The following is a 27,990-nucleotide window of genomic DNA, read 5'->3' as shown; positions in this document are numbered from 1 at the left end:
GAGCATTATTTTATTATGTTTAAGTTTTATTATTTTATTACTTCCCTTCTACGTGACTTTACCGAAAGAACCAAGAAGATGAATCCCTGCAGTCACGAAAGCTTTAAATCGAAATGTAAATGCTGGTGTAATCTTTGAACATTCATCAATGGTGTTTTCGTCTCAATTCATTCAGGGTTCTTGATCGAGTTTTGTACGCAACGTGTATGAGGTGTCCCCCACAGGAAGCATACAAATAAATATTAATGATGATAGCTAAAAACGTTAACTTAAACGATAAACAAAGAAGGCGTTTTAATGCCAGTGTTGAAATAAATTAAACAACCCTGTTTCCTGACTTTTGGGCTACCCCTGTACATCAATTGCTGACGCAAATTCAAGAGGGTTACTGCCACGTGGACCTTTGGCGGTTGAGCCGGAGAAAACTCTCCCGACGCCTTTTCCCGGTGCCGCACCGTGCGTTGTTCGGCACGAGGAAGAAGTTCACCTGCCTGGCGTGTGGAACGGAACGTCGGACATCGCGCCGTGCAGGGTGCAAGCGTGAAAACGCCCCTCCCCGCCACACGGCTGAGGGAAGCTGAACCGTAGGGATTGCTGCGGTCAATAATACATCGATGCCGCTGTGCTTTTGCCATTTTTGTTTTGAAAGTCTTCGGCCGTATCCCCACAGTTTGATTTGAGTTCATCGATGGCCTTCACCCAAGCAAGAGAACCGTTAAGAGATGCACCGTTCCCCCCCTTTTGCAAGGGGGGGGGCGACCCTCGGTGGGTGTAGTCGCAGTGTCAAGTCAAAATCCAAAGCTACGGTGCCTGCAAGTAAACCGCGAGGCGACTTGGTGACCTCGTCACTCGGGTTGACAAGAGTGGCACTGCCTTGTCGGAAGTCAACAGACAATTCTCCTTTAAAGGAGGAATGGACGAGATCCACTCTGCTTCTGAAAACACAATTGAGTGAATAACAAATCTAAAATGGCATTTAATCTGCTGCTATTAATCCATAATAAAGAAGAAGTCAACACTGCTTTTAAGTTTGTTCCAGGTGAGAACTCAGAGACCAGGATGGGAAGTTTCATTTGCCAGAGTGACCGGGGGCCCATGAGTGTGCCAGTAGGGGGAAGATGATTGCTGCTACTGTGTAATCCCAATTGAATCATTTAAGGTGTCATTTTCGAATTTGGAAAAAATGTCCAATGGAGCCCTGTGTGTGTACGCAAGTGTACGCTGTCACTTTAACCGCTCCCGTAAACAACTGGTTGTAATAAAGCAGCCACACATGCAATTACATTTTCAGAGATTCATTTTTAATGAGTAAATTCAGAAAGAATAATCACCGGCTTTCGCTTCACCTCCGCTAATGAGATGTTAATGAGAGGTCATAACGAAAGCACGCCCGGCGATGATGAAGAGGGAGTGGGGATGAGTGGACTTCGGTGGGGAGGACAGGGGAGGGGTTCGTGGGAGCCCCCCCCACCCCCTTCTGTTTCCCCCATCTCCAACGCCTTCACCCGCCACTGGCGTCTGCTTAGACACGGTTGATACCCATGATCTGGAAGAGGGTTGGGGAGAGGGTCACGAGGGCAAAAGTGAGATCCTTCAAGCGTTTGGCAGGGGTGATCGCCGGCAACCGACCGATTGTCACGCACATGTAAATCTCAATCGTAGTGTCGCCAAGTCAACGCCCGACCTCAAGGGTCTGATGGACCAACCATCACCACAGTCTGGTTTTTGGGTCGTCCCCTCTTGTTATGCAGTCCACATTATTATGTATTACGCTTGTTTACCCAGGGAAGATTCACCAAGCCTCAAGATTAATTTTCAGTGGGGTCCTGACTTATTTTAGCATTCGGGGGAATATGCTGCTGCTACTGTGTGTCGCCCCATTGAGTAATTTACAGGTCGCATGTCATCTTTATAGCGATGGGAGGAAACAGGAGAACCCCAAGGAAAGCGATGCGAAACAAGGGGAGAACTCGCAAACTCCAGATGGAAAGGCGCTCAGTTTGGGAATCGAACCCAAGCCCTTCTTACTATGAGATACGAGCGTTAACCATTGTGCACCACACTGCCCTCTCTGACACGACAAATCGCACTGCTTGCTGCTTGTCATTTTTGCCGCCCAATATCCATGTCCTTCGAGGGCTGCTCTTTCCGTCTCACCACCAAGACTGGATTTAGGGGTTTCCCCCTTGGCAGAACGGGACCAAGGTAACAGTTGGATCACTGGGCTCAGTGTTAATTCCTGAGGCTGAGACGCCAGACTAGGGCATATTGAATGCTGCTCGGATTAATCTTCAGTGCCAGACAGGCTTCTAGAGGTAGATCAGGGGCGCCTGTGTTGTTCCTGGGGCTCAGGTGTTAATGCCAGAGGCCCCCTGCCGTCCCAACCAATCCCTACGTTATATCAATTGTCGCATCCCTCCGGCACTCGCACCAGCAATTACGTTTGACTCACGATCCGTTTTCTCCTGCGGCGGCATTTACGATCGCAAGACGACCGCAGCCCCACCGGAGTTGCGACAAATCTTAAAGGCGACTGCCGGGTGGGGATGGGGGAGCGGGTGGGCGGGTTTGTGCCCAAGTTCTCCCAGTACCCTCCCGTTGAACTCACGCTGTTGATCCAGTCGTTGAACGCCGACACGCGGGTGAACACGGTGGGCTTGCGGATGTAGTTGCAGCCCATAGAAGACACGTAGCTGGTGATGCCGTGCACCTCCCACTTGCCGGCAGAGTTGATGCAGTTCAGGGGGCCGCCAGAGTCGCCCTGAAGTTGGCCCGAAGGCAAGAGAAACGGAACGGGTGAGAGAATGAGAATTGTCCCGGCGGCCAGTTGACGTGGCGATTGATCGTAGCGAATGGTGGAGTGATGTTGTTGGCGATGAGAAAAAGGTAGCGATGTTGATCGTACGTTAATGCAGCCATGGGTTTAGTTTGTTTAAACAGATGGTAAACTCAAGTGGCCCGAATATGGTCTCATTTGCATGAGCAGCCTGCGTGTGAGAGAGATTAACTCGATGTCAATTGGCTTTTATTCATTCGCATATGAATTCGTACTGATTATTGATGCACCCGTATTTTGTTCTTAATATGTATTCAATCCGGGGGGGGGGGGGGTGGGGGGCTTTAGCTACTTGGGGACCCTAAGCTTTTGCTTGGTTTTTCTCACGATTCTCTCCATCACCGACCACCGACTGTGCGAAGGGTAATTCAAGGTGCCCCCCGCCTCTTCTCCTTACGTTGCACCCAGAGTCGTATCCGTCTCCTCCGGCGCAGACCATGGTAGTCTTGGCGTTGGTCGACCACCAGTTAGACTGGCTGCAGGTGGCGTGGTCCACCACGGGAAGGTTGGCCTGCTGCAGGGCATCAGGCAGGGCGCCTCCAGCTTTGGGTCACAGCAGAGGTGGGAAGGATAGAGGGGGGATACAAAGAGGGCAGGGGAGGGGAAAGTGAAGTCAATTTTCATTTTGTTTATGAATGTGGCGCCTTTCTGGCACAAATCTGCCACTCTAATCGCCATCAGAAAGGGAATACAATACTAAACTAAACTTTTTTTTATTTTACCAGGTAAGGCGCACTAAGCTATATAAGCAATTTTTCAGCAACGACCTGGCCACAAATGATAGCTCAACGAAATGGCTCATCATGTGGGAATTTATATCAGCGAAATACTCTGAACACGTTGATTGGAAATGTGGAGGGGAAAACCAGATTACCCGGAAGAAAATGCACGCGACCACGGGTAGAGAGAGATAAAGATAGAAACACGCAAACTTCAAATTTACAGCAGCAGCAGGCGTCAGGGTCGGGATCGAACCCACAACATCCTGCACACCAGACGAGGTAGTCAACATCTCACCACCCCTTAAGGCAAGTCCGTCAACACGTTAGTGGTGAGCTCCGTTACGTTGCTACGTTACGTTAATATGTTACGCTGCTACATTATCGTTGCTACGTTATCGTTGCTACGTTATCATTGCTACATTATCGTTGCTATGTTACGTTGCTAGGTTACCGTTGCTGCATTATCGTTGCTATGTTACGTTGCTAGGTTATTGTTGCTACATTATCGTTGCTATGTTACGTTGCTAGGTTACCGTTGCTACATTATCGTTGCTATGTTACGTTGCTGGGATATTGCGGCTACATTATCGTTGCTATGTTACGTTGCTAGGTTATCGTTGCTACGTTATGTTGATATGTTATCGTTGCGACATTATCGTTGCTACGTTATATTGCTACATTATCGTTGGTACTTTACGTTGCTACGTTATCGTTGCGACATTATCGTTGCTATATTACGTTGCTAGGTTACCGTTGCTACGTTATCGTTGCTATGTTACGTTGCTAGGTTATTGTTGCTACGTTACGTTGCTAGGTTACTTATGATGAAATTGTCGTTGCTTGACGCGTATTTTGCACTTTAAGGAATTCATCTGCTGCGTTATTCGAGACAAATTTGGTTGCCGTGTGAATTTCCACGCGATGGGAAGCCACTTAACACCTTGGGGGCTATCATTTGTGATAGCCGGGTCAGTAGAGCCTTATCCGGTAACATAAACTAGTTTAGTTCAAAGAACTCCCGGTAGTTTATATTTGTCGCCACCGATGTGTGGACTGAGACGAGCTGAATCGAGCAGCTTCCCCCCATTGCTGCAACTGCCGCGCCCCGGAGATCGAACTGTCGACAGCTGAAGTGTAAGCCTTGTGTGTGTGTGTGCTGACCAGTAACAACTCTACCGGCACATTTACCTCAACGTTGCGACGGGAGTGCAGAAAGATGAAGTTGTATTGTAACTGTACTGTACTTTCTATGGTTCCACGTCGGATTGCTCCCTCGCACTCCTTAACCAACTCGCTTTGACCAGCGTGGTGAAGTATGGTCAAATAGAAGCCCCCCCCCCTCCCTCATCCAGCAGTGGATTGACAAATACGGCTGTACCTTAATAAACATACAGTATATAAACTAAACATCGACTTATGCTGTGCTTTAAGACTCTAGCTATCTTTTCAACAATTAGAACTTAATTAAACAAAACAGTTTTTGTTTACTTACAAAGGCAAAATCATATTTTACATGTATTCATCACCTGCCATGGGAATGTGGAATTCACCTCACAAATCTTGCTTAACTGCCGCGCCTGGAGATCGAACAGTGAACGCCTTGTGAGTAATCATCATTGAGTATTGTGCACGTGGTATCGGCACTATTCGTTCTAATCGTGCGAGGGCGATCGTCAACCAAGCAAGGCGCCGCTGCGTGTCACGGACACAATCTGCGCTAGTTTGACTGCAGGGGACGATGCTGCTGCTGTGGTCTAGCCTAGGGTACCCCCAGTGGCAGCTGTCCCTGTGTGTGGCACAAGGACGATCATCGCACAGAGGAAGGCGCCGCTGTGTGTCACACAGTCCGCAGGAGTTTGCAGGGAGGGAACGATGTTTCTGCTGTGTGTGAGACCCCTATTGAGTGACTTCCGTTGTCATTTTTCAAATTTTGGTAAATGCAGAACTGTGACGCCACCCGGCGCGCAGTCGTCCACTCTTTTCAAATGACGGCTCTTTTAAAGGTCCGCTGTGAGTGCAGCAGACGGCGCGGAGTGGTATTACTTTAACAGTCAATATGCAACACCGCAGTAATAGCCAACACGGCCCGCCGCCGTGGTCGAACCGCGATACCTCTGTAAACCGCTCGGCCCTTAATAGGTGCTCGCAAGAGACACGCACGTACTGGAGAGACGGCCCCAGCCCGTGATGTAGCAGGGGTAGTTGTGGGACAGCACCACGCCCGCGGGGGGCAGGCAGGACGGCTGCACCTTGTTGCTCAGGACCACGGGCTGTGCCAGGCGGATCAGAGCGATGTCATTCCTGGTGAGAAGGTCACAGTCGGAGGTCACGGTGAGAAGTTACGGTGAGAAGGTCACGGTCAGAAGGTCACGGTGAGAGGTCACAGTGAGAGGTCACGTTGGGAGGGTCACGGTAAGAGGGTCATGGTGATAATGTCACGGTGAGAGGTCATGGTGAGAGGTCACAGTGAGAGGTCACGTTGGGAGGGTCACGGTAAGAGGGTCACGGTGAGAAGTCACGGTGAGAGGTCACGTTCAAGGGGTTACAGTGAGATGAGGTACATTTCGATCTAAGGTTTATGGTAAGATCTTGTGGATAGACGTGGCGAGTGACGCGGGTCAGAGGTTATGATTATATATAAATTAATATATATTGTTATGCTTATTTAGCAAAGACTAAAAATACGAATCTCAAGACTCCTTTTCAGTACGGTCCTGCCAAGTTTGTTTTTGGTTATGCAGTAAGGGGGAGGGGGGTGATTTTGCTGCCATTTGTAACCCCAATTGAGTAATTTTATGGTAATTTTTCAGCACTGGGATGTTTGTGTTTATTGTTGCGCTATGCAGTACTTTACAGGAGGAGAACAGCACACGCCTGGCCTACTTTTTAAAATAACGTAACGAGGATCTTGAACGTGGCGTTTGCCCGATGGATACGCCCCGGTGTTATTAACTGGGGCATCCCGCTGATCTTTGAACCGCGATCCTACCACTCAGTAGTGTCACCGCCCAATTAAGTGACACAAACCTGGCTCATAAACCGAGTAGCTGAGAACCTGATATAGCCCATGACCGATTGATTAACCGGCTGAGTGACTGCCTTGTTACTATCAAAACTGGTCGAGTGACTGACAGGTCGAGGGACTCACCCGCCAGCCACGTTGTTGTTGTTCCAACCGGGGTGAACGGTGATCTGGTCCACGCTGTGGAACTCATCTCCGCCCTCCTCCACCGACAGGAGGTGCTCTCCCACAGCCACGCGGTACGTACGTGAGCTGGCACCGACAAACACAGACGGATACACGCGGACACTTATGGACACGTGCAGATGGGGGTTATATCTGTTTAGATGGTGGTCGTGGTAATGGGATGATGATGATGGTGATATTAATTAAGTGACGTGTGTATACAAGGACACATGGACAATTATGGGCGTGTTGAGATGGTGGTGATATCTGCTACATACCAGTGGTGATGATTCGATGATGGTGAAATTATAAAATGGTGGGGGTGGTGGTGTTGAAATGATGGTAGTGGTGATAATGAGGAGGAGGTGGTGGTGATGAGGTGGTGTGGAACTCAAGAGAAGCAGTGATGATGAGATGTTGATGCAGGTGATGATCATGAGATGGTGACGAAATGATGATGAGGTGGTGAGATGTTGATTCTGGTGATGATGAGGTGGTGGTGATGATAGGTTGTAATGAGGTAGTGGTGGAACTCACGAGATGCAGTGGGCCGCCGTGAGCACCCACTGGGGGTCGATCAGGGTCCCGCCGCACGTGTGGTACCAGGACCCGCTAGACAGGTACTGCAGGGAGATCTACAGCAGCCACAACAGCCACAACCACCACATCAACCACAGCAACCACAACAACCACATCAACCAACACAACCGTAATCTCATCAAAGGACACCAACAAAACACACCACAAAATCAACCACAACCACTTCATCTACAACGACACTATCACACACACATGACAGATCTCTGCTGGCACAGCACATATTTCCGTGGTAGGCTCTGGTCTGTGCGTCTCGTTTCTCAAACGAGCATTTGCCTCTCACCGTTGGTGACCTTGACCCAGAGATGCGTAATGGTCCGCTCCCCTTGGCTAAGACAACTTGTCTCTGTGTCGGACGTTAAAGCACTGCCCTGCCCTGCTTGCAAGCTCCGTGTCCTGACACCTCAAAGTTTAAGGAAGATGGCAACTCCCTTGTGGCCACACAGCTTTGGCTTGCATAATACATGTGTTTGTTTGGGTTAGATCGCGTAAATATATCAATGTTTAATTCATCCCGCCACCACCCGACACAGCCAATTAGTAAGGGGTTTGTCACGTGAACAGAACATGCCAATTCGTCACTAGTACATCACAACGGTGTGTTGGAGAGCCAAGCCACAACAGCAGGCTTGAAGCTAGCGAAACGTCGTACTCAGATTGTAAATGGTGTGGCTTTGCTCTCCAACACACCTGTGTGCTGTACTAGTAACGAATTGGCACGTTCTGTTTACGTAACAAACCTTACTAAGTGGCTGTGCCGGGTGGTGATGGGTTTAACGACACATTTATATATTTACGCGATCTAACCCAAATAAACCTGTATTATGGGTGATATTGGTCACGAAAGCCTCCATCGTGTTGGACTTTAGCGATGGCTTGTGCTGCGTCCCACGTTGTCTGACGCGAGGAAACTAGTCTTGGGGATAAATGGCCCGCACTGCATGGTGGATCACGGAACACGTTCCAACGTGCGTTAATTATCCCTGGAGGTGTTTAATTATACATTATATCATTATACATTTTCCTGGAGGTGTTGATTAGCGAGCGCGGAAGCCAGTGATAGGTGGTAGCTGTGGGGCCCAAACCATGTTCTCATATTTGCAAATACTGTAGTCCCTTTTAGCACTTTTTAAAATATTCTCATTCACAATGCTTAGAGCTTGTCCCATGTTCTAAAATGTCTCCCCATACTTCCCCGTCTATTCCGATGTCCTGCCCTATCTCTCCGTGTGTCCCCACATCTCACCGTGACAACAGGATAGGACACGCAGCCTTGGTACTTCTGAACAAGGTAAAACAACGACGAGATTTTTTTTTGGGATGGCCTCTTCGTTTAAACTGCGAAACGCGAATCGGAACGAACAGTGGGGGCTCGCGGAGCCATGGCACGAGACACGCACCTGCCAAGGCCAGCTGTTGGGCTTCGCCTCCACCCCGTTGACCACGCGGCTCTCGATGGGGGGGTAACTGGGCACCCCGCAGCCCTGGGCGGTCGCTGTGCAGAGACACGCAGGGGACGCGGTTAGACATGGAGAGACGCATGGGGAGACACGCGGAGTCGTGGGGCAACATGGGGGAGACACGCGGGGGACGCGGTTAGACATGGAGAGACGCATGGGGAGACACGAGGAGTCGTGGGGCAACATGGGGGAGACACCGGGACGTGGTTATACATGAAGAGACGCATGGGGAGACACGAGGAGTCGTGGGGCAACATGGGGGAGACACGCGGGGGACGCGGTTAGACATGGAGAGACGCATGGGGAGACACGAAGAGTCGTGGGGCAACATGGGGGAGACACCGGGACGTGGTTAGACATGAAGAGACGCATGGGGAGACACGAGGAGTCGTGGGGCAACATGGGGGAGACACGCGGGGGACGCGGTTAGACATGGAGAGACGCATGGGGAGACACGAGGAGTCGTGGGGCAACATGGGGGAGACACGCGGGGGACGCGGTTAGACATGGAGATACGCATGGGGAGACACGAGGAGTCGTGGGGCAACATGGGGGAGACACTGGGAGGTGGTTAGACATGGAGAGACGACACGCGGGGAGACGCGCGGCGAGACACGAGGAGTCGTGGGGCAACATGGGGGAGACGCGGGAAGTTGCGATGGACCATGGAACACGTGGATGTTCGCAAGAGATACCGAGGGAACATGGGTCGTTGAGACACGTGGACACGTGGAACGATGTGGCAGGACATGGGGAATAGATGAGAAAGCATTGGAGCATGCGGCATGGAGATATGTGAATAAAATTGAGGGCCATGGAGAGGCGTGCGCAGACAAAGAAGAACACGAAACACAGGGAGAGACGTGGAGAGACATGGGGACGAATGGAAAGACATGAGGGGAAATAGGAATGCATGTGGAGGCATGAGGAGACACGCTGCAACAAGCAACACGGACCATAAGGAGACGGGAGACGTGAGAAGAAACGAGAGTACACATGGGGAGACAAGGGGAGGGAATCCTGCAGGATGCGGGCAGACATGAGACAGAGGACACAACGAGAGTGAGACACGGGAATGATGATGATGATAATGATGATTTAGGAACGTTGAGAATTACGAAAATAATTATGTTGCTTCTGTAGATGGTGATGTTTCGGATTATACAGATGCAGATAATTATTTTCGATTTAAAGCTTTCGTGACTGCAGGGAATCATCTTCTTGGTTCTTTCTGTAAAGTCACGTAGAAAGGAAAGACAGACGCTTTCCGACAGACCTGTTCTTCACCTGAGGACGGCTGCTTGCGTTGTGGCCGAAACGTCGTGAGAATTGTATTTTATTATGTTTTATTTTTATTATTTTATTATTTCCCTTCTACGTGACTTTACTGAAAGAACCAAGAAGACAGATAATTATCGCTAATGTTTGAAGAATAATGATGAACAATATGTTTATTGGTGATGATGAGAATGGTGATGCAGGCGAGATGTTTCTCATTGTCCAGACAGATGATCATGTCGATGATGACGATGATGGTGACACTCACCCTGCACCAGGAGGAACACGGAGGCAATGAGGGCGAACATCTTGTCCAAGTCTCGTCTCAAGTCGGTGAGTTCCTCCTCATCCAGGGCCTTCTTATAGAACCCCGGGGTGGGGGGGGGGGGGCGTTGGGAGAGGAGGGAGGGCATCATCAATATCCCCTCCCAAACCCCCTTGATCCCCACTATCACGCGAGATCATCGATAAGGGCGACCATGAAATTATCGATTAAGGCCAGGATGACATTGATTGGCTGGCGGCGGGGATCGGTTTGGTTCACGAGATGGTGCTGTCTGCCTCCAAAATGTTGTCCATATGGTCCTAATGGGTTATGTGTGTGTATGTATAAAAAGTCAAAAGAGCCTGCCCGTATCGCTTTTAACAGACTGTTAGGGCAAGTACTGTTAGCGAGAACCTATGACGGCACACGAGGGGGTGGGTGGCTAACACCATGCCTGGCCACCTTTGTCTCCTCAGTGATTATATTTATACACCACATCATGTACTCATTTGAGGCTGAGTCGACCTAAGGAAGGCCCCTGACCGGTTCAGATAATCGTCACCGGTGTTGGCCATGAGCGGGAATCGAACTTGGGCCGCCGGGTTCATGGAGCAGTGCACTAACCGCTGAACTACCGCTCTCCATACACACAACGCGCGCGCGCGTGTGCGCACATATGCTCAAACACTCTCTGACTCATTACATCTCACTGAGGTTCGCTGCACTGAACAAAATAGTTCTGCGGTTCAGTTTGCAAGTGCAAGTGCGTGTTTCAAGTCAATGTTAAATAAATACATAATGCTTAAAAAAATTTAACACCAATATGGGACTATTGTTTTTAATGAAAAAAGAACATATAATACACTGTAACATGATAAAATGTAATGTTAATAGCGTAAAAAGGCAAAGAGTCTCCACTTGTTCGCCATCATTGTCAACACACGCCTGGAATATTCTCCAGGTGGCTTCCAGAGCCCGGAGGCACATTTCTCCTGGTATCGTTGCAAATTCTCAGAAGTGTTAACATTTTATGAAGCACCCTGTATATGTTTCATGGAAGCTGGTTCGTAAGTGCGGTTGTTCGTAAATCGAGCACTGCCTGTATACATATGGTGTTTTGCGCAACTGCGCGACCAACCCAGCAAATATTTGAACTAGTCGTGGGCCTCTCCTTGGCCGACTCGGGCTTAAAATGTATATGTGTATGTACGTTGAACTTCTTTCGCACCGTACATAGCTGACCACGCTAATCGGAGGTGACAGGAAAAAATGAATACCTGGTGCGGTGTGAAAACATGAGCACTGGTGAGACAAAGGCGGGCCGGATGTGGTGCAGGCCACCCACCGCCTCGTGTACCGTGATGGTGTTCATCGGTGCTCGCACACAGTACTTTCCCAAACAGTTTGTTAAGGCTGCACGGGGGATCTTTGTCTTTATGCATATGCATAGGGAGCGGTTGTGTAGTGGTTAGCACACTGCGTCACAAACTCTGACCCCATTTCTAATTCCCAGCTCTTAATGTTCACACAAACTTTGACACCTTATACATTACTATAACCTTTACTAAAACCCTTTGTGTAACCCTAACACTAACCACAACTTATTCTAGTCTTCACCATATCCTAAACCCTAACCCTCAAACCCTAGCAACTCAAACTCTGCATTTTTCATTAACCCCAACCCCAACTATTATCCTAACCATAGCCCTGACTAATCCCATCGCCAGCCTCGAACCCCTACCTCATTTGACCCTCGCGTCCGTCTTGCGCCTGCTGTTCACGTTCCCATGAGTGTTCCGTGACCTCTCCATGGATGAGATGATAACGGAGGCAGAAATAGGGTTTAGGTCTCCCTCTTTGTGCCCTCCGCACACACCTGTACCATGCACAGGTGTGCCAATCAATAACGAGATGAGTGATAAAGCAATCTGTATGAAAAAATAAGAATAGGTTGTACCCTTTATGGCAATAAAACAGATGTTCAAACACAAAACACAAATCTTTTTCCAGGAATCAAAAAGTTTATATTTGGTGCTTTATTTCCAGAAAGGGTAAAACCTATTATTATTTTTTCATACTTTGATACTGGGAAAAAATGTCACATTTTTGTAAGCAATGTGTATCGACCTTAACTAAAGTGTGCATATCTCTGTTTGTGTGTGTTACGGGAGCTGTGAGCCAGATCAGCTCAATAACAACGGCAGGATGCTGCTAGACTTATGTGCAATCAATGGGCTTGTAATTGCCAACGCGCTGTTCCAGCATCGGCGCATCCACACAACATTGTATACTAATGTGATTTAAATAGCACTTTAACCAAGGCGCTTTCCAGAGAATTAAGAATAGCACAACGTATGAATGTAGTGGTGGAGATGAGGTGAATGAAATAGATGAGGGGAAGCAATGGGGGCGAATCGGTGATGATGCGTGAATTCGTTGAAAGCGAAATTGAAGACCCTAAACAATGATGAGTGGATTCAATGAATGGGGAATGAGTGAGAGCCGTAAAATGAGAATGTAAAGAGGGTACATGAATCGTGGTGGTTATGAGGGGGAGATTAATGGATCGTGGGTTGAGTTATGGAACAATAAGTGAGTATTCATTGAGTGGAAACGAATGAGCGAATGTGACTGTTTAATGTGGAGAAGTTTGCTCCAGTGTATCTTACTTGCACCCCTGGTCCAAGCAAGAACATCTGCTGGACTAGTTCGTAATGGACCAATGGATGCAGGCCCATGTCCTTGACACCAGGACCTACCATGGAGCTGATCTGCCCACTGACCATCGGCTTGTTATCTGTAAAATGTGCCTACCATTCTTCCACTGCGATGGTGGGTGTCTAATTATGATCCCAATCAAACCCACAGTAGTCTGATAATATTATCAGCAAGCTGATGACAGTTGCAAGCGAGAATTTCATCATTGTTTGCAACTGGGGTTGGCATCGTCCTGATTCCGAGGGGAAATGGGTGAGGTTCAGGGCTGTGGCTCATGCAGGTGCAATGGCTGGATTAGGTACGTGGTCTAGACGCTGGCTGGCAGAGGGGGTATTCCGGCTAACTGAGAAAAAGCGACAGGCCCACTCTGAATGCCAACCGTATGGCATATCAGAGAATGAGGAGGCCTACCACAGCCTTCAGTCTGAGGTCTGAAGAACTGGGTGGCGCTGCAAGGATGATTGGTGGATGCGGGTTGCTGAGGAGATTGAATCTGCCTCAGTAAGTCGACTATCCTATGGGAACCTCATTTGCCAGTAAAAATATGATAATTGGTTCTTTACCCTTCTATCTGGCAACAAAACTGACACCTTTTTACAAGGAGTCATGTTTGCATAGACCGCAATACCTGCAGTCATAATACAAACAAAGAACATAACTCTGATAATGTGCACTGTCCTTAAAGTTGATTGATCCACACCCGAGACAGCTTTCCTTAGAGCCTAGTCTCATATGGGTTGGACCAGATGACGCCAAAAGGCGCACAACTCAAAGACAATGCACCATCAGAGTATGAGAGCTCGGGGCAAGCATCTACACTATGGGAACCTCATTTGCCAGTAAAAATATGATAATTGGTCCTTTACCCTTCTATCTGGCAACAAAACTGACACCTTTTTACAAGGAGTCATGTTTGCATAGACCGCAATACCTGCAGTCATAATACAATCAACTTTAAGGACAGTGCACATTATCAGAGTTATGTTCTTTGTTTGTATTATGACTGCAGGTATTGCGGTCTATGCAAACATGACTCCTTGTAAAAAGGTGTCAGTTTTGTTGCCAGATAGAAGGGTAAAGAACCAATTATCATATTTTTACTGGCAAATGAGGTTCCCATAGTGTAGATGCTTGCCCCGAGCTCTCATACTCTGATGGTGCATTGTCTTTGAGTTGTGCGCCTTTTGGCGTCATCTGGTCCAACCCATATGAGACTAGGCTCTAAGGAAAGCTGTCTCGGGTGTGGATCAATCAACTTTAAGGACAGTGCACATTATCAGAGTTATGTTCTTTGTTTGTATTATGACTGCAGGTATTGCGGTCTATGCAAACATGACTCCTTGTAAAAAGGTGTCAGTTTTGTTGCCAGATAGAAGGGTAAAGAACCAATTATCATATTTTTACTGGCAAATGAGGTTCCCATAGTGTAGATGCTTGCCCCGAGCTCTCATACTCTGATGGTGCATTGTCTTTGAGTTGTGCGCCTTTTGGCGTCATCTGGTCCAACCCATATGAGACTAGGCTCTAAGGAAAGCTGTCTCGGGTGTGGATCAATCAACTTTAAGGACAGTGCACATTATCAGAGTTATGTTCTTTGTTTGTATTATGACTGCAGGTATTGCGGTCTATGCAAACATGACTCCTTGTAAAAAGGTGTCAGTTTTGTTGCCAGATAGAAGGGTAAAGAACCAATTATCAAGTCGACTATCATTAATAATTTTAATGCCATCAAAAAATGTACTTGCAGTGCCACACCGATTACCATCCGTAGGGAAAAGAAAGGTGATCCGATCTCTGAACCCCAGCAACAAGTTTGCAGTTTCGCTGACTTGCTTTGAGGTCTTGGGTGAGGTGAAATCCCTCCACTCAGATAACACTGAGGCAAGGTCAGGATGATCCTTCTGGAGCTGCGGTGCCTCAAATATTGGAAGTAGTCAAACCCTGTCAGTGGCTGGTTGAGGTGCCATCTGTTGAGGATGTATAGATCTAGAGTCGTAGACCTGGAAAAACGCTGGCCAGAATTGATGTCCCAAGTGAACTGCTGAGAGAGGGTGGCGTTTGTGCGCAGGCTGCCCTATATGACATCATTACAACAGTCTAGACCAGTGGATCGGTTCCGCAGGTTTGAAAGGATGACTTAATGGTCACCCTCTTTGAGAAGGGGGACCGCACAGGTTGTAACAACTACAGGGGCACCTTCCTCCTCTGTGTGCCAGGAAATGTTCTGGCAAGGATTGTTTAACATCACCTTGCCAAGCACCTGCCTGGGTATTTTGTGTCATCAAACACTCCACCCCCTCAATACGCCATTGTTGTTGGGGCAGTTACGGAGAAAGGGGAGAAGTTAATAATTCCTGGACAGTGTACTTATGACCAGCTCTGGTTTGACAGCAGAGGTCTCACTTCGAATCAGTCGGGCGCCATTATCTTTTCATCGACTGCGTAACGCTGCTGTGTGGAAGCTACCTGTCACTTCACACGAAGCTTTGGGTCTTCTTGGCCACAGTAATGTGTTCCCTTCTCCATGTGTTTATGGTGAACTTATTTTCCCTAATGGAACATCTGCGCAGGTTGGAAACGTCCAGCCTTTCCTGCCAACGATCCATCCTGAGTTTAACCAGGCTGGATTGTGTGAGAAACTCACAAATCCCTGAAATATCTGGATACAGTCCATCAACAGGTAGCCCACATGCCCAGTCACCGCAAGCCTAAACAGCTGTTGTTTGGCCGGATAGAGGATGATAAACGGGTGCAGCACAGGCTACAGAAGAGATGGACTGATGAAGTACAGGAGGAAATTAAGCTGAGTGGACTTGCCAAAGACTGGTACCAGCGGTGTCAAGATTGGCCTCAGTGGAGGAGGCACATGAAGGACGCTACTGGACTGTTTTAGGAAGTCGCCCTCCAACAACAGCGAAGGATAGAGGAGCAAAGCTCACAAAAACGAGTGGAATGCCGAGCGGCTTTAACACAGCAAGATGGCACAGCAGGGACCACAGGGCATTAATCTGTCGGTCATCTCAGCCAGTCCACTCATAACACCTGGGTCTGTTCCATGACCTCCTGATAGCAGCATCCTTCGACACTTCACGTGGCCTCAAAGTGTACTTAGCCTGGCACAAGTGCCGTGGTGACATCACCACCGAGCGGTGGTGACCTCTGGCGAATGGTGGCTGTTGTTGTACGAGTGAGTCAGTGTGTACGTTCCCCACCTGTTCTGCTGTGTGAGAGTACACCGCAACCGCTCATGGGGAGCCAGTGACACAGTGGATAAGCATAATGCGCGATAAACCCGGCGACACAAGTTCAATTCCCGCTCACGGCCAACACCAGTAACGTTTATTTGAAACAGTGTTGGGCCTTTCCTAGGTTGGCTGAGCCTCAAATTAGTATTTGGTCTGGTGTGTAAACATCGCCATGAGAGAGACCAAGGTGGCCTGCAGGTCATGGTGCTGGTTACCGACCCTCTCGTGTGCCGTGCCGGCCTTCATAGGTGCTCTCAAACAGCACTTGCCCCAAAAGTCTATTTGGGCTCTACGGAGCATCTTTGTTTTGAGAGTACGGTTTCCGAGTTTGGGAGTGGGCAGAGAAGCGACGCACAGAAGAACGAGCTGAGTGCCGGGCGGCTAAAACATAGGAAGTTGGCACAATAGGGGGTACAGGTGGTGCATCTGGCAGTTATCTCGGTCAGTCAACCCTTGGCACCTGGGTCTACCAGCGAACATTCGACACTTCACGTTGCCTAAAAGAGCACATAGCTTGGCACAAGCGTCACCGCCACTTAGTGGCGAATGGTGATTGTTGTTGAGCGTTTATGTAGGACTCGTACTGACGCGACAGCTTCTTTGTCTTTCTCGGTTCTTTATTAACACGTATAGTTCACATCTTTTCCGTCGGCATCACACAATGTCCCTCCATTCTCTTCAACGCAAAAACTCCCCATCAACATCACTCAATGTCCCTCCGTTCGCTCGCTCCGCTGGCTTCGCTCGCTCTCCCTCTGCTCCTGTCCTCCAGCGACCTCCCTCTCTGCTCTCTCTCTCTCTCTCCATCTCGGTCGCTCTTTGTTCTCTCTGCCGTCTCACTCCGTCGTAGCTTCTCCACCAAGGTCCATTACTCCGCTGCTACCCTACTATGTCTTCTCTTTGTCCACTGCTACCGTACACTATCACTCTCTGTCCACTGCTACCTTATACTATACTCTATTGTCCACTGCTACGGTATACTATACTCTCTTGTCTGCTGCTCCGTCTCTTCCTCTATCTGTCTCTTGTCCCAGGCACCAAACAACTCCCGTTTCTCACCATTGGAACCTCATTTGCCACCCTTCTATCTGGCCACAAAACTGACACTTTTTTTACAAGGAGTCATGTTTACATAGACCACGATAATGTGCACTGTCCTTGAAGTTGATTGGTCCACACCCGAGACAGCTTTCCTTAGAGCCTAGTCTCACATGGGCTGGACCAGATGATGCCAAAAGGCGCACAACTCAAAGACAATGCACCATCAGAGTATGAGAGCTCGGGGTAAGCATTTACACCATTGGAACCTCATTTTCCAGTAAAACATATGATAATTGTTTTTTTAACCTTCTATCTGGCAACAAAACTGACACCTTTTTTTACAAGGAGTCATGTTTACATAGACCACAATACCTGCAGTCATAATGCAAACAAAAAACATAACTCTGATAATGTGCACTGTCCTTGAAGTTGATTGGTCCATGTCTTGCCTCACGGCAGATGTGGAGCGTGTGTTCACAGGAAGTTCCTGTTTTTTTATGCTAATGTTGGTCACGTGACCAGGAAGTGACGATGTTAGATTTCCACTGTACCACGCGGGCGTCGGCCATTACAGAGATAAGTCAAGATGGCGGCACGCATCGCATCTCAGTGAGACCACAGCCGCACTTGTCCATTGTGGGAGCTTAAGAAGCATTATCTGTAAGTTGTTTATATTCCTATAATATTGGAAATGCTGTTGTAATGTTGGAATGACCGTTATAGCAATGTAAATGCCTTTATGGTGCCGTTAAGTTGTTGTAGTAAATACGAGGCCTAGTTAGTAACGAAGCCTGTGACTTTCCTTATTGTGGATGTTACTTGTGATTTAGTAGGTCGAGTCAGACTTGTGCCTATGTTGCGATCCTGAGAGTGATGACGAAGTATCTCATCCACAGTTTAGTGTTAAGTGTAATGCTGTACATTTGGGGTGCAGTGGGATGAATACACTATGTGCCTGTATGCAACACACCAGCTTGTGCCTTTGTCTAGTTGTTCAGGGGTAATGTGGGGGCCTGGTCCTTCCAAGATCTATTGTTATCTGAGACAATGTTCTGATGCTGTGGTGTTCATTGTGTGGGTGTTTCCGAATTATAACAGATGCTGTATCTGTGTTTTCTCACCAGTTTTACCTGTTACAATCAATAAATGACGATCGGAGTTGGACGGTCATCCTGGCTCCGAGGGTTTATTGAACACATGGTTATCTACTCGACTAGCGGTGCAACGCAGCGCACGGCGAGGCCGAGATAGTAAAAATATATTCTTCCTGAAGCTCCCAACCAGTGCTGCAGCCAGCTCTCTGCAGCCAAGTAAAAAGATACTCTTCTTAAAGCTCCCAAGAAGTCCTGCAGCCAGCTCTGCAGCCAGCCCTGCAGCCAGCTCTGCAGCCAGCTCTGCAGCCAGCCCTGCAGTCAGCTCTGCAGCCAGCCCTGCAGCCAGCTCTGCAGCCAGCCCTGCAACCAGCTCTGCAGTCAGCTCTGCAGCCAGCTCTGCAGCCAGCCCTGCAGCCAGCTCTGCAGCCAGCCCTGCAGCCAGCTCTGCAGCCAGCCCTGCAGTCAACTCTGCAGCCAGCTCTGCAGTCAACTCTGCAGCCAGCTCTGCAGCCAGCCCTGAAGTCAGCCTGCAACAAGCAAGGAGCTCTGCAACGAGTCTACATTAAAATCGTGCTGCAAACATCGCAGCATGGAAAGCCACAGTTCAGCAGGGAGAGATGCTGAAGAAGGTGAACCAAGCAATCCAGGATCTCCCATCCTGCCTCAAGAGGACCAAGGGAGTTCAAGGCCCCAGAGGTAGGTCAGGTTGACGCAACGGGCCTTGGAAAGCTATGAGGCTGAGAAACAGGACCTGGATGCCAGGATACAACGGGCATGGGACCGGGTCGAAGCAGATTTATCTGAAGCTTCAAACGCCTAAGACACAGTGGTCTCAATTCAGCGGGCCATCCAGCGAGTGAAGGTGAGCAGCTCAAGCTACAAGCTCCTGGCAAATAAATACATATCCCTCCTGACGAAGATGAAAACAGATGAGGGCATTGAGGGAGTGCGCATGCAAGAGCACTTCCTCGAACTGCTCGATGATAATGTGCAGGCAGTGATACAAGATGCAATGGACCGTGTGGATGGCTTAAGAGAGACAGGATCTCAGCACTCCATCTCATCCAGGTCCACCACAAGATCTAAAGCCTCAGCACACTCAAAGACATCATCTACTAGTATGGCAGCAGCTCAGGCACGCGCAGCAGCAGAAGCAGCAAACGCCCGTATTGCCTACATGGCTGAAGAGGAAGCCATGCTAATTGAAAAGGCTCGCATACAAGAAGAAGAGAGTACATTAGCAGCTACCGCCGCACGGAAGAAAGCAGAGCTTGAAGAGCAAGAGAGTACATTAGCAGCTACTGCCGCACGGAAGAAAGCAGAGCTTGAAGAGCAAGAGCGTATATTAGTGGCTACTGCCACACGGAAGAAAATTGAGCTGGATGCTAAGTTAAGCACCCTACAACTCAAAAGGAAAGCAGCTGCTGCAAGGGCCCAGGCAGAGGTGCTCGAAGCAGCAGCCAACTTGGATAAGGAAGAGAATTGGAGTGAGTTTGGCACGCAGATACCTGTCAAGGACCGTGATCAACTCACCAGAAAAAATATTTTGGACTGGTCTGAACAATGCATCAATGCTCCTCCACCAAACCTTACTGAACAAATGGTGGACATTCAGGCTTCGCCATCTCCACACCGAATGAACATGAATGCTGTCTGCAGGAATGGTGGAAATGCATATCCCGCTCTGGCAGTTAGTCGCCAACTCAGCGTCGCGCACGTGGGGTCAGACGTGGATGCACCAAGTCAGACCCACATTCCAGACAGTCACATAAGGGGATCCAACCAACGTGATCGAAACCCTTTGGGCCCACACTTCAACGCCATCGCAAATGACGGCATGCTAGGCAATACAGCCAATAATGCCGCCTCACAAGCGCCAGTATGGACACACCCTGGATCAGCAGGACTAGGAGACTTTGCTAGGTACCTGGCTCACCGCGAACTAATCAACACAGGACTCGTTAAGTTTGATGACCACTCTGAGAACTATCGAGCCTGGAGATCTACCTTCAGGAATGCAATCCGAAATGCAGACATCTCTGCAAGTGAAGAACTCGACCTGTTGGTGAAATGGTTAGGAAATGAATCTGCAGAGTACGCAAAGAGGATCCGGTCAGCAAACATTGACGACCCTGCCTCAAGCCTGCATGCGGTGTGGGAGAGGCTCGAGGAGTGCTATGGTAGCCCAGAAACCATTGAGAAGGCTCTCTTAAAGAAGTTGCAGAACTTTCCAAAAATCTCTGGTCGAGACAATAAAAGGTTACGGGAGCTTGGAGATCTTTTGATGGAGCTTGAATCAGCCCAGGCTGATCCCTACTTACCAGGTCCCATTTTCTTGAATACCTACCATGGCGTGAACCCATCGTAGAGAAATTGCCATTTGACGTGCAGGAAAAATGGAGAACAGCGGGTTCAAGATACAAGTCAGAGCATCAGGTTGCATTCCCCCCATTCTCTTTTTTCTCAAAGTTTATCCGCAACCTGGCTAAGACTAGAAATGACCCGAGTTTCATGTTTGGCACCACGGGGATGTCCAGTCCAGATCTCCCAAAAATGGAAAGGACAACGGCGAAACGAGGAACAGCGAGAGTGCCAATTTCCGTACACAAGACTGAGGTCTCTCCTGCGACATTCGCAAACTCCGTCCAGGCAACCACCACAAAGAAAAAGATAGAGGATCCAGAGAAGCAATGCCCATTGCATGATAAACCTCACTCCCTCCAGAAATGCCGTGAGTTCAGGAGGAAGCCATTGGAAGAGCGGACGAACATGCTGAAAGAATTTGGAGTGTGCTTCAAATGCTGTGCTTCTACTAACCTCCTTGCAAGGAATTGTAAGGCAGATATCAAGTGCGAGGAATGTGGCAGCGACAAACACGCAACTGCTCTGCACACATTTTACTCGAAACCCAGTAGCACTAAGGCTTCCGATCCCGAAGCAGAGCACGGCGGGGAGCAAGGCGAGACCGCCGCACTCACTTCGTCAATCACAACCAAATGCACAGAAGTCTGTGGAGAAGGCTTCAAAGGAAGATCTTGCTCAAAGATATGCCTCGTCCGAGTCTATCCCAAAGGACATCCTGAAAGGGCAGTAAGAATGTACGCCATAATGGACGACCAGAGCAACAGGTCTTTGGCAAGGTCAGAGTTCTTTGATCAGCTAAGTGTAGGTGGGAATTCCTTTCCATACACGCTCAGAACATGCTCAGGACTGATAGAGACAGCGGGAAGAAGAGCGAGCGGCCTCATGGTGGAAACCATAGATAGCACCATGAAGCTAGCCCTTCCTACGGTGACAGAGTGCAACGAGATACCGGACGACAGGAGTGAGATTCCCACGCCCGAAGTTGCACGTCACCACCCACACCTGAAACCCATAGCAGAGTTCATCCCGCCATTGGATCACGCGGCACAGATTTTACTTCTGCTCGGCAGGGACATGCTGAGAGTCCACAAGGTTCGTAACCAACGCAATGGACCTCACGACGCTCCCTATGCCCAGAGACTCGACCTAGGATGGGTCATCGTAGGTGACGTTTGTCTGAAGGGAATACACAAACCAGACCACATTAGCACATTCAGAACGAGTGTGCTCACGAATGGACGCACGTCGCTCTTCAAACCGTGCCCCAACCACTTCACGCTGAAAGAGGAACTCGGTGAGAGAAGTCAAGGCTGTACCGTGCAGACTTACGAAGAAACCACCATGACTTCGCTTGTGCATCCACCGTCTTCGTTGGAGTTTGTTCCTCCACGTTTCTCCAAGCCAGTCCTGACTGACGGGAAGAAGACTAAGGTGAAGCCGCTGCTCGTCGCTCTGCTGGTGGTCGTGGCGGTGGTCGCTGTGACCGTGGCCTCTCCGTTCCTCGACTCGGAGCTATCGTCCGAGTGGGAATTCTGAAAAGAGTTCCACGGCAAGGCCCCACAACCGGAACATACCATCTCAAGGCTCGAGCTGTGTGGAGCCATTGTTGCTACAGAGGTGGTGGAACTGATCTTAGACGAATTTGACGTCAAACTGGACGCGGTCAAGTTCTACACGGACAGTAAGGTCGTACTAGGCTACATAAACAACCAAACCAGAAGGTTCTACACCTACATCAGCAACCGGGTGGAGCGCATCAGGAGATCGACGCAGCCGGAGCAATGGAATTACGTTCCAACTGACCAGAATCCAGCAGATCTCGCAACTAGGTCCGTCCCTGCATCTCTGCTGAATCAAACCATCTGGCTGACGGGTCCAGCGTTCCTGTTACGACGTGACGTTGGCCCATGTACTACCAAGGAGACCTTTGGACTCTTAGAGCCCGAGTCCGACAAGGAGATTCGTCCTCTAGTGACAATTTTCGTAACAAATGTGCGACCAAGAAGTCCACTGAGTCCACACCATTTTGAACATTTCTCGAAATGGACGACGCTCGTGCGAGCGATAGCACATTTAACGCATATCGCAGACTGCTTCCATCGCCCGATGAGAGGCACCACTGGTAGCTGCAATGGATGGCATTACTGCACAGTGCCACGCACTGAAGACGAGCTTTCCAGAAAAAGGAAATCAATCTTCCGCTGTGCGCAACAGGCAGCTTATACAAGTGAGATCAAGGCCATCAACAAGGGAGAAGACCTTCCTAGGGTCAGCACCCTCAGGAAGCTAAACCCCGGGATGGACAAAGACGACTTGCTCAGGATCGGTGGTCAGCTAGGGAATGCAAAATTAGATGAGAAGGAACGAAACCCCCTCATAATCCCAAGCAAGAGCCACATCGCAATCTTACTCGTGCGCCACTACCACGAGAAGGTCAAGCACCAAGGTCGGCACTTCACAGAAGGAGCAATCCGATCTGCAGGGCTGTGGATCGTTGGAGCAAAGAGGTGCATCGCCAGCACAATCCACAAGTGTATCCGGTGTCGCAAGCTACGTGGAAAACAGGAAGAACAGAAAATGGCAGACCTCCCAGCCGATCGACTCAGTGTGGAACCTCCCTTCACCTCTGTAGGGATTGACGTGTTCGGACCGTGGACAGTCATCTCCCGCCGCACCAGAGGAGGGCTCGCGAACAGCAAACGTTGGGCAGTGCTGTTCACCTGTATGAGTACACGAGCAGTGCACATCGAAGTCATCGAGTCCATGGACTCTTCGAGCTTTATAAATGCACTCCGGAGATTCTTCGCCATCAGAGGGCCAGCCAAGCAACTCCGTTTTGATTGTGGAACCAATTTCATAGGAGCATGTAAAGAGCTTAAGATCAATACGGAGAATGTCGAAGATTATTCTGTCAGGAAATACCTTGGTGACCAAGGCTGCACATGGATCTTCAATCCTCCCCACTCTTCACACATGGGTGGAGCCTGGGAACGCATGATCGGGATTGCTCGACGCATTCTCGACTCCATGCTATGTGATGTCGGGTCCACACGGCTCTCTCACGAGGTCTTGACCACTCTCATGGCCGAGGTCTCAGCCATAATTAACTCAAGACCCCTGATCCCCGTCTCAACCGACCCGGAGTCACCATTCATCTTGACTCCTGCTACACTTCTTACCCAGAAGACAGATGTGCTCACAGCACCTACCGAGGAGGCCAGCACTGCAGACCTCTACAGACGTCAATGGAGACAAGTGCAGAGCTTCGCGAACACGTTCTGGCGTCGCTGGAAAAACGAGTACCTTACGACACTCCAAGTGCGCAACAAGTGGCAGTCTAATAGACCAGACATCCAAGAAGGCGACCTCGTCCTACTGAAGGACAACCAAGCCAAACGGAATGAGTGGTCAATGGGCCGCATCCTCAAGTCGATTCCAAGTGCCGATGGAAAAGTTCGAAAGGTCGAGGTTATGATTGCGAAGCAAGGTGTCGCAAGAACTTTCATCAGGCCCATAGTCGAGATAGTACTACTTCTCTCTCGCAAAGATATGGACAAATAAGTCGACCCGTTGAAGTTGTTATACACTTGTTTATGAGATAGGAAATAAATGGTGGTATCTCCTAGATACCAGATGGGGAGTGTCTTGCCTCACGGCAGATGTGGAGCGTGTGTTCACAGGAAGTTCCTGTTTTTTTATGCTAATGTTGGTCACGTGACCAGGAAGTGACGATGTTAGATTTCCACTGTACCACGCGGGCGTCGGCCATTACAGAGATAAGTCAAGATGGCGGCACGCATCGCATCTCAGTGAGACCACAGCCGCACTTGTCCATTGTGGGAGCTTAAGAAGCATTATCTGTAAGTTGTTTATATTCCTATAATATTGGAAATGCTGTTGTAATGTTGGAATGACCGTTATATCAATGTAAATACCTTTATGGTGCCGTTAAGTTGTTGTAGTAAATACGAGGCCTAGTTAGTAACGAAGCCTGTGACTTTCCTTATTGTGGATGTTACTTGTGATTTAGTAGGTCGAGTCAGACTTGTGCCTATGTTGCGATCCTGAGAGTGATGACGAAGTATCTCATCCACAGTTTAGTGTTAAGTGTAATGCTCTACATTTGGGGTGCAGTGGGATGAATACACTATGTGCCTGTATGCAACACACCAGCTTGTGCCTTTGTCTAGTTGTTCAGGGGTAATGTGGGGGCCTGGTCCTTCCAGGATCTATTGTTATCTGAGACAATGTTCTGATGCTGTGGTGTTCATTGTGTGGGTGTTTCCGAATTATAACAGATGCTGTATCTGTGTTTTCTCACCAGTTTTACCTGTTACAATCAATAAATGACGATCGGAGTTGGACGGTCATCCTGGCTCCGAGGGTTTATTGAACACATGGTTATCTACTCGACTAGCGGTGCAACGCAGCGCATGGCGAGGCCGAGATAGTCCACACCCGAGACAGCTTTCCTTAGAGCCTAGTCTCACATGGTTTGGACCAGATGACGCCAAAGGCGCACAACTCAAAGACAATGCATCATCAGAGTATGAGAGCTCGGGGTAAGCATTTACACCATTGGAACCTCATTTGCCAGTAAAAAATATGATAATTGGTTTTTTACCCTTCTATCTGGCAACAAAACTGACACCTTTTTTTACAAGGAGTCATGTTTACATAGACCACAATACCTGCAGTCATAATGGCAAACGGCCTCGGTGATGCTGCGTCGGCTGTGGTTCACAAAGCACAACTCACAAAACACACTCAAAGCGATCGTCAAAGCTGTGACCTCGAAGGGAAAAAAATATCACAGGCAATGCTACGAGCAATGGCCTTTCCTCATAGTACAGGTGTAATGAGAGCCTATGTCCGGCTCAAGTGGTGATTGGCTCTGCCGGTCCTGCTCTACAGCCAATGGAGGGAGAGCCTGGGAGCATGGCCCTGGCGTGATCGAGGGATGTCAGTTAGGATGATTGGTTCTGCTGCTCTTGGCCTCAGCCAATGGGAAGACAAGTCAGGGGCGTGGTCCCGGGAGTTGATGGAGGAATCTGGAACATTCAGCGCAGGCTATTAAGGATTGGCTGGAGCGTACCACGTGACCCAGGCATTAAATAAGGGAAGAGCCGAGGGACACGTGATCAGACAAGGAACGAAGAGAGAGAGAGGCTGCTCACAGATCAGGGACGTAACTTCTCCTCCAAATTGCTCAAGGAGGTTTGTGATGCGCTGGGCACCAAAAAAATCCGCACTTCCCTTTACCATCCGCAAACGGGTGGCATGGTGGAACGATTTAACCGCACCCTTTTGGCTATGCTTTGTCACACGGTGAGTGAAAAACAGACCGATTGGGACTTGCACATACCGGGCGTTCTAGCGGCCTACCGCATGGTTCCGCACGCGTCCACGGGATATTCGCCATTTTTCCTGATGTATGGTCGTGAGAATGCACCCCCCATTGATGTGCAACTGGGTACGCCGAGTAAACAGCCGTCCCTTTCCTTGCCTGATCACGTATGGGACTCGCTTGCACTGGTTGCAGAGGCGGGAGAGGCCGCCAGATGTGCGACGGCCCGTACGCAGGCAAGGAACGAGAGGTGTGTGCGTCGATCGCGTACTCACATGCCCTGGTCGGTGGGCGATCTGGCATGGCTCCACTGTCCTCAGGTGCCAGCGGGCACATCCCCTAAACTGCACAGGCCTTGGCGGGGGCCTGTGACGTTGGTGGACATTCGGAACCCACAAAGTGTTCGCGTCCAATACGGAAAACGTCGGTGGTACGTCCATTCGTCGCGACTCAAACCCTACGTTGACCCGCGTGCCGACCCCTCATCTCCACTTGTTGACCTGCCGGGGTCTGCTGTGCCGAATATGCCGCTTGCCTCGCCCGTTGATCCCCAGCGGGACTGTGTTGTGCCACCCGCAGATGAACAGGTTTTGAGGGCTGATGAGACCCCCGCCGTCCCTCCTCCAATGGGACCTACCCCGGATATGACTGAAACCGAACATTCTCCTTCTTCTTCACGTCAACCACTTCCTGCAGATCCGGCGGCAAGGCGACCATGCGCAGGAAGCAGAGAGGGTCCAGCGGCGCGTACGCGGTCGAAATCTCTTCCGTTTCAATAGCATTGATTGCCTTGCAGTCCCTTCCCTGTTGTTACTGCGCTGCAGGGGCGCCCTAATGTATGTCTGTTGTTCATGGGTGATTTTGTTTTTGTTTCGGCGCATAGACGCCTGTTTCACCCTTTTCCTTGTGAATGCATCTTAGACGCCCTAATAAGCAACTTTATGGGATCGACTTGTCACCCTTTTCCCAGCCGAGACGGCTGACTTTTTCACCGGGGGGGGGGGGGGGGGGTGGGGGGTGATGTGATGAGAGCCTATGTCCAGCTCACGTGGTGATTGGCTCTGCCGGTCCTGCTCTACAGCCAATGGGGGGAGAACCTGGGAGCATGGCCCTGGCGTGATCGAGGGATATCAGTTAGGATGATTGGTTCTGCTGCTCTTGGCCTCAGCCAATGGGAAGACAAGTCAGGGGCGTGGTCCCGGGAGTTGATGGAGGAATCTGGAACATTCAGCGCAGGCTATTAAGGATTGGCTGGAGCGTACCACGTGACCCAGGCATTAAATAAGGGAAGAGCCGAGGGACACGTGGTCAGACAAGGAACAAAGAGAGAGAGAGGCTGCTCACAGATCAGGGACGTAACTTCTCCTCCAAATTGCTCAAGGAGGTTTGTGATGCGCTGGGCACCAAAAAAATCCGCACTTCCCCTTACCATCCGCAAACGGGTGGCATGGTGGAACGATTTAACCGCACCCTTTTGGCTATGCTTTGTCACACGGTGAGTGAAAAACAGACCGATTGGGACTTGCACATACCGGGCGTTCTAGCGGCCTACCGCATGGTTCCGCACGCGTCCACGGGATATTCGCCATTTTTCCTGATGTATGGTCGTGAGAATGCACCCCCCATTGATGTGCAACTGGGTACGCCGAGTAAACAGCCGTCCCTTTCCTTGCCTGATCACGTACGGGACTCGCTTGCACTGGTTGCAGAGGCGGGAGAGGCCGCCAGATGTGCGACGGCCCGTACGCAGGCAAGGAACGAGAGGTGTGTGCGTCGATCGCGTACTCACATGCCCTGGTCGGTGGGCGATCTGGCATGGCTCCACTGTCCTCAGGT

The 27,990-nt window shown here is 49.6% G+C and overlaps 1 protein-coding gene across 1 annotated transcript; it reads right to left on the bottom strand.

The window, feature by feature from the left end:
• Positions 1 to 385: 385 nt before the first annotated feature.
• LOC144945151 (chymotrypsin-like elastase family member 2A) lies at positions 386 to 26,871 on the bottom strand. Its single transcript, XM_078873436.1, has 10 exons — positions 26,815 to 26,871; positions 10,349 to 10,436; positions 8,743 to 8,837; positions 7,626 to 7,688; positions 7,283 to 7,380; positions 6,707 to 6,832; positions 5,723 to 5,859; positions 3,234 to 3,379; positions 2,592 to 2,761; positions 386 to 491 (listed from the first exon to the last, which is right to left on the bottom strand). The coding sequence occupies exons 1-10, from the start codon at positions 26,869 to 26,871 to the stop codon at positions 386 to 388; spliced, it is 1,086 nt and encodes a 361-aa protein (XP_078729562.1).
• Positions 26,872 to 27,990: the final 1,119 nt, after the last annotated feature.

Source organism: Lampetra fluviatilis, chromosome 36 (genome assembly GCF_964198595.1).
Source record: "Lampetra fluviatilis chromosome 36, kcLamFluv1.1, whole genome shotgun sequence".
Classification (NCBI taxonomy): domain Eukaryota; kingdom Metazoa; phylum Chordata; class Hyperoartia; order Petromyzontiformes; family Petromyzontidae; genus Lampetra; species Lampetra fluviatilis.
The sequence above is the reverse complement of the archived record's forward strand: the minus strand, read 5'-3'. Positions and strand labels throughout refer to the sequence as shown.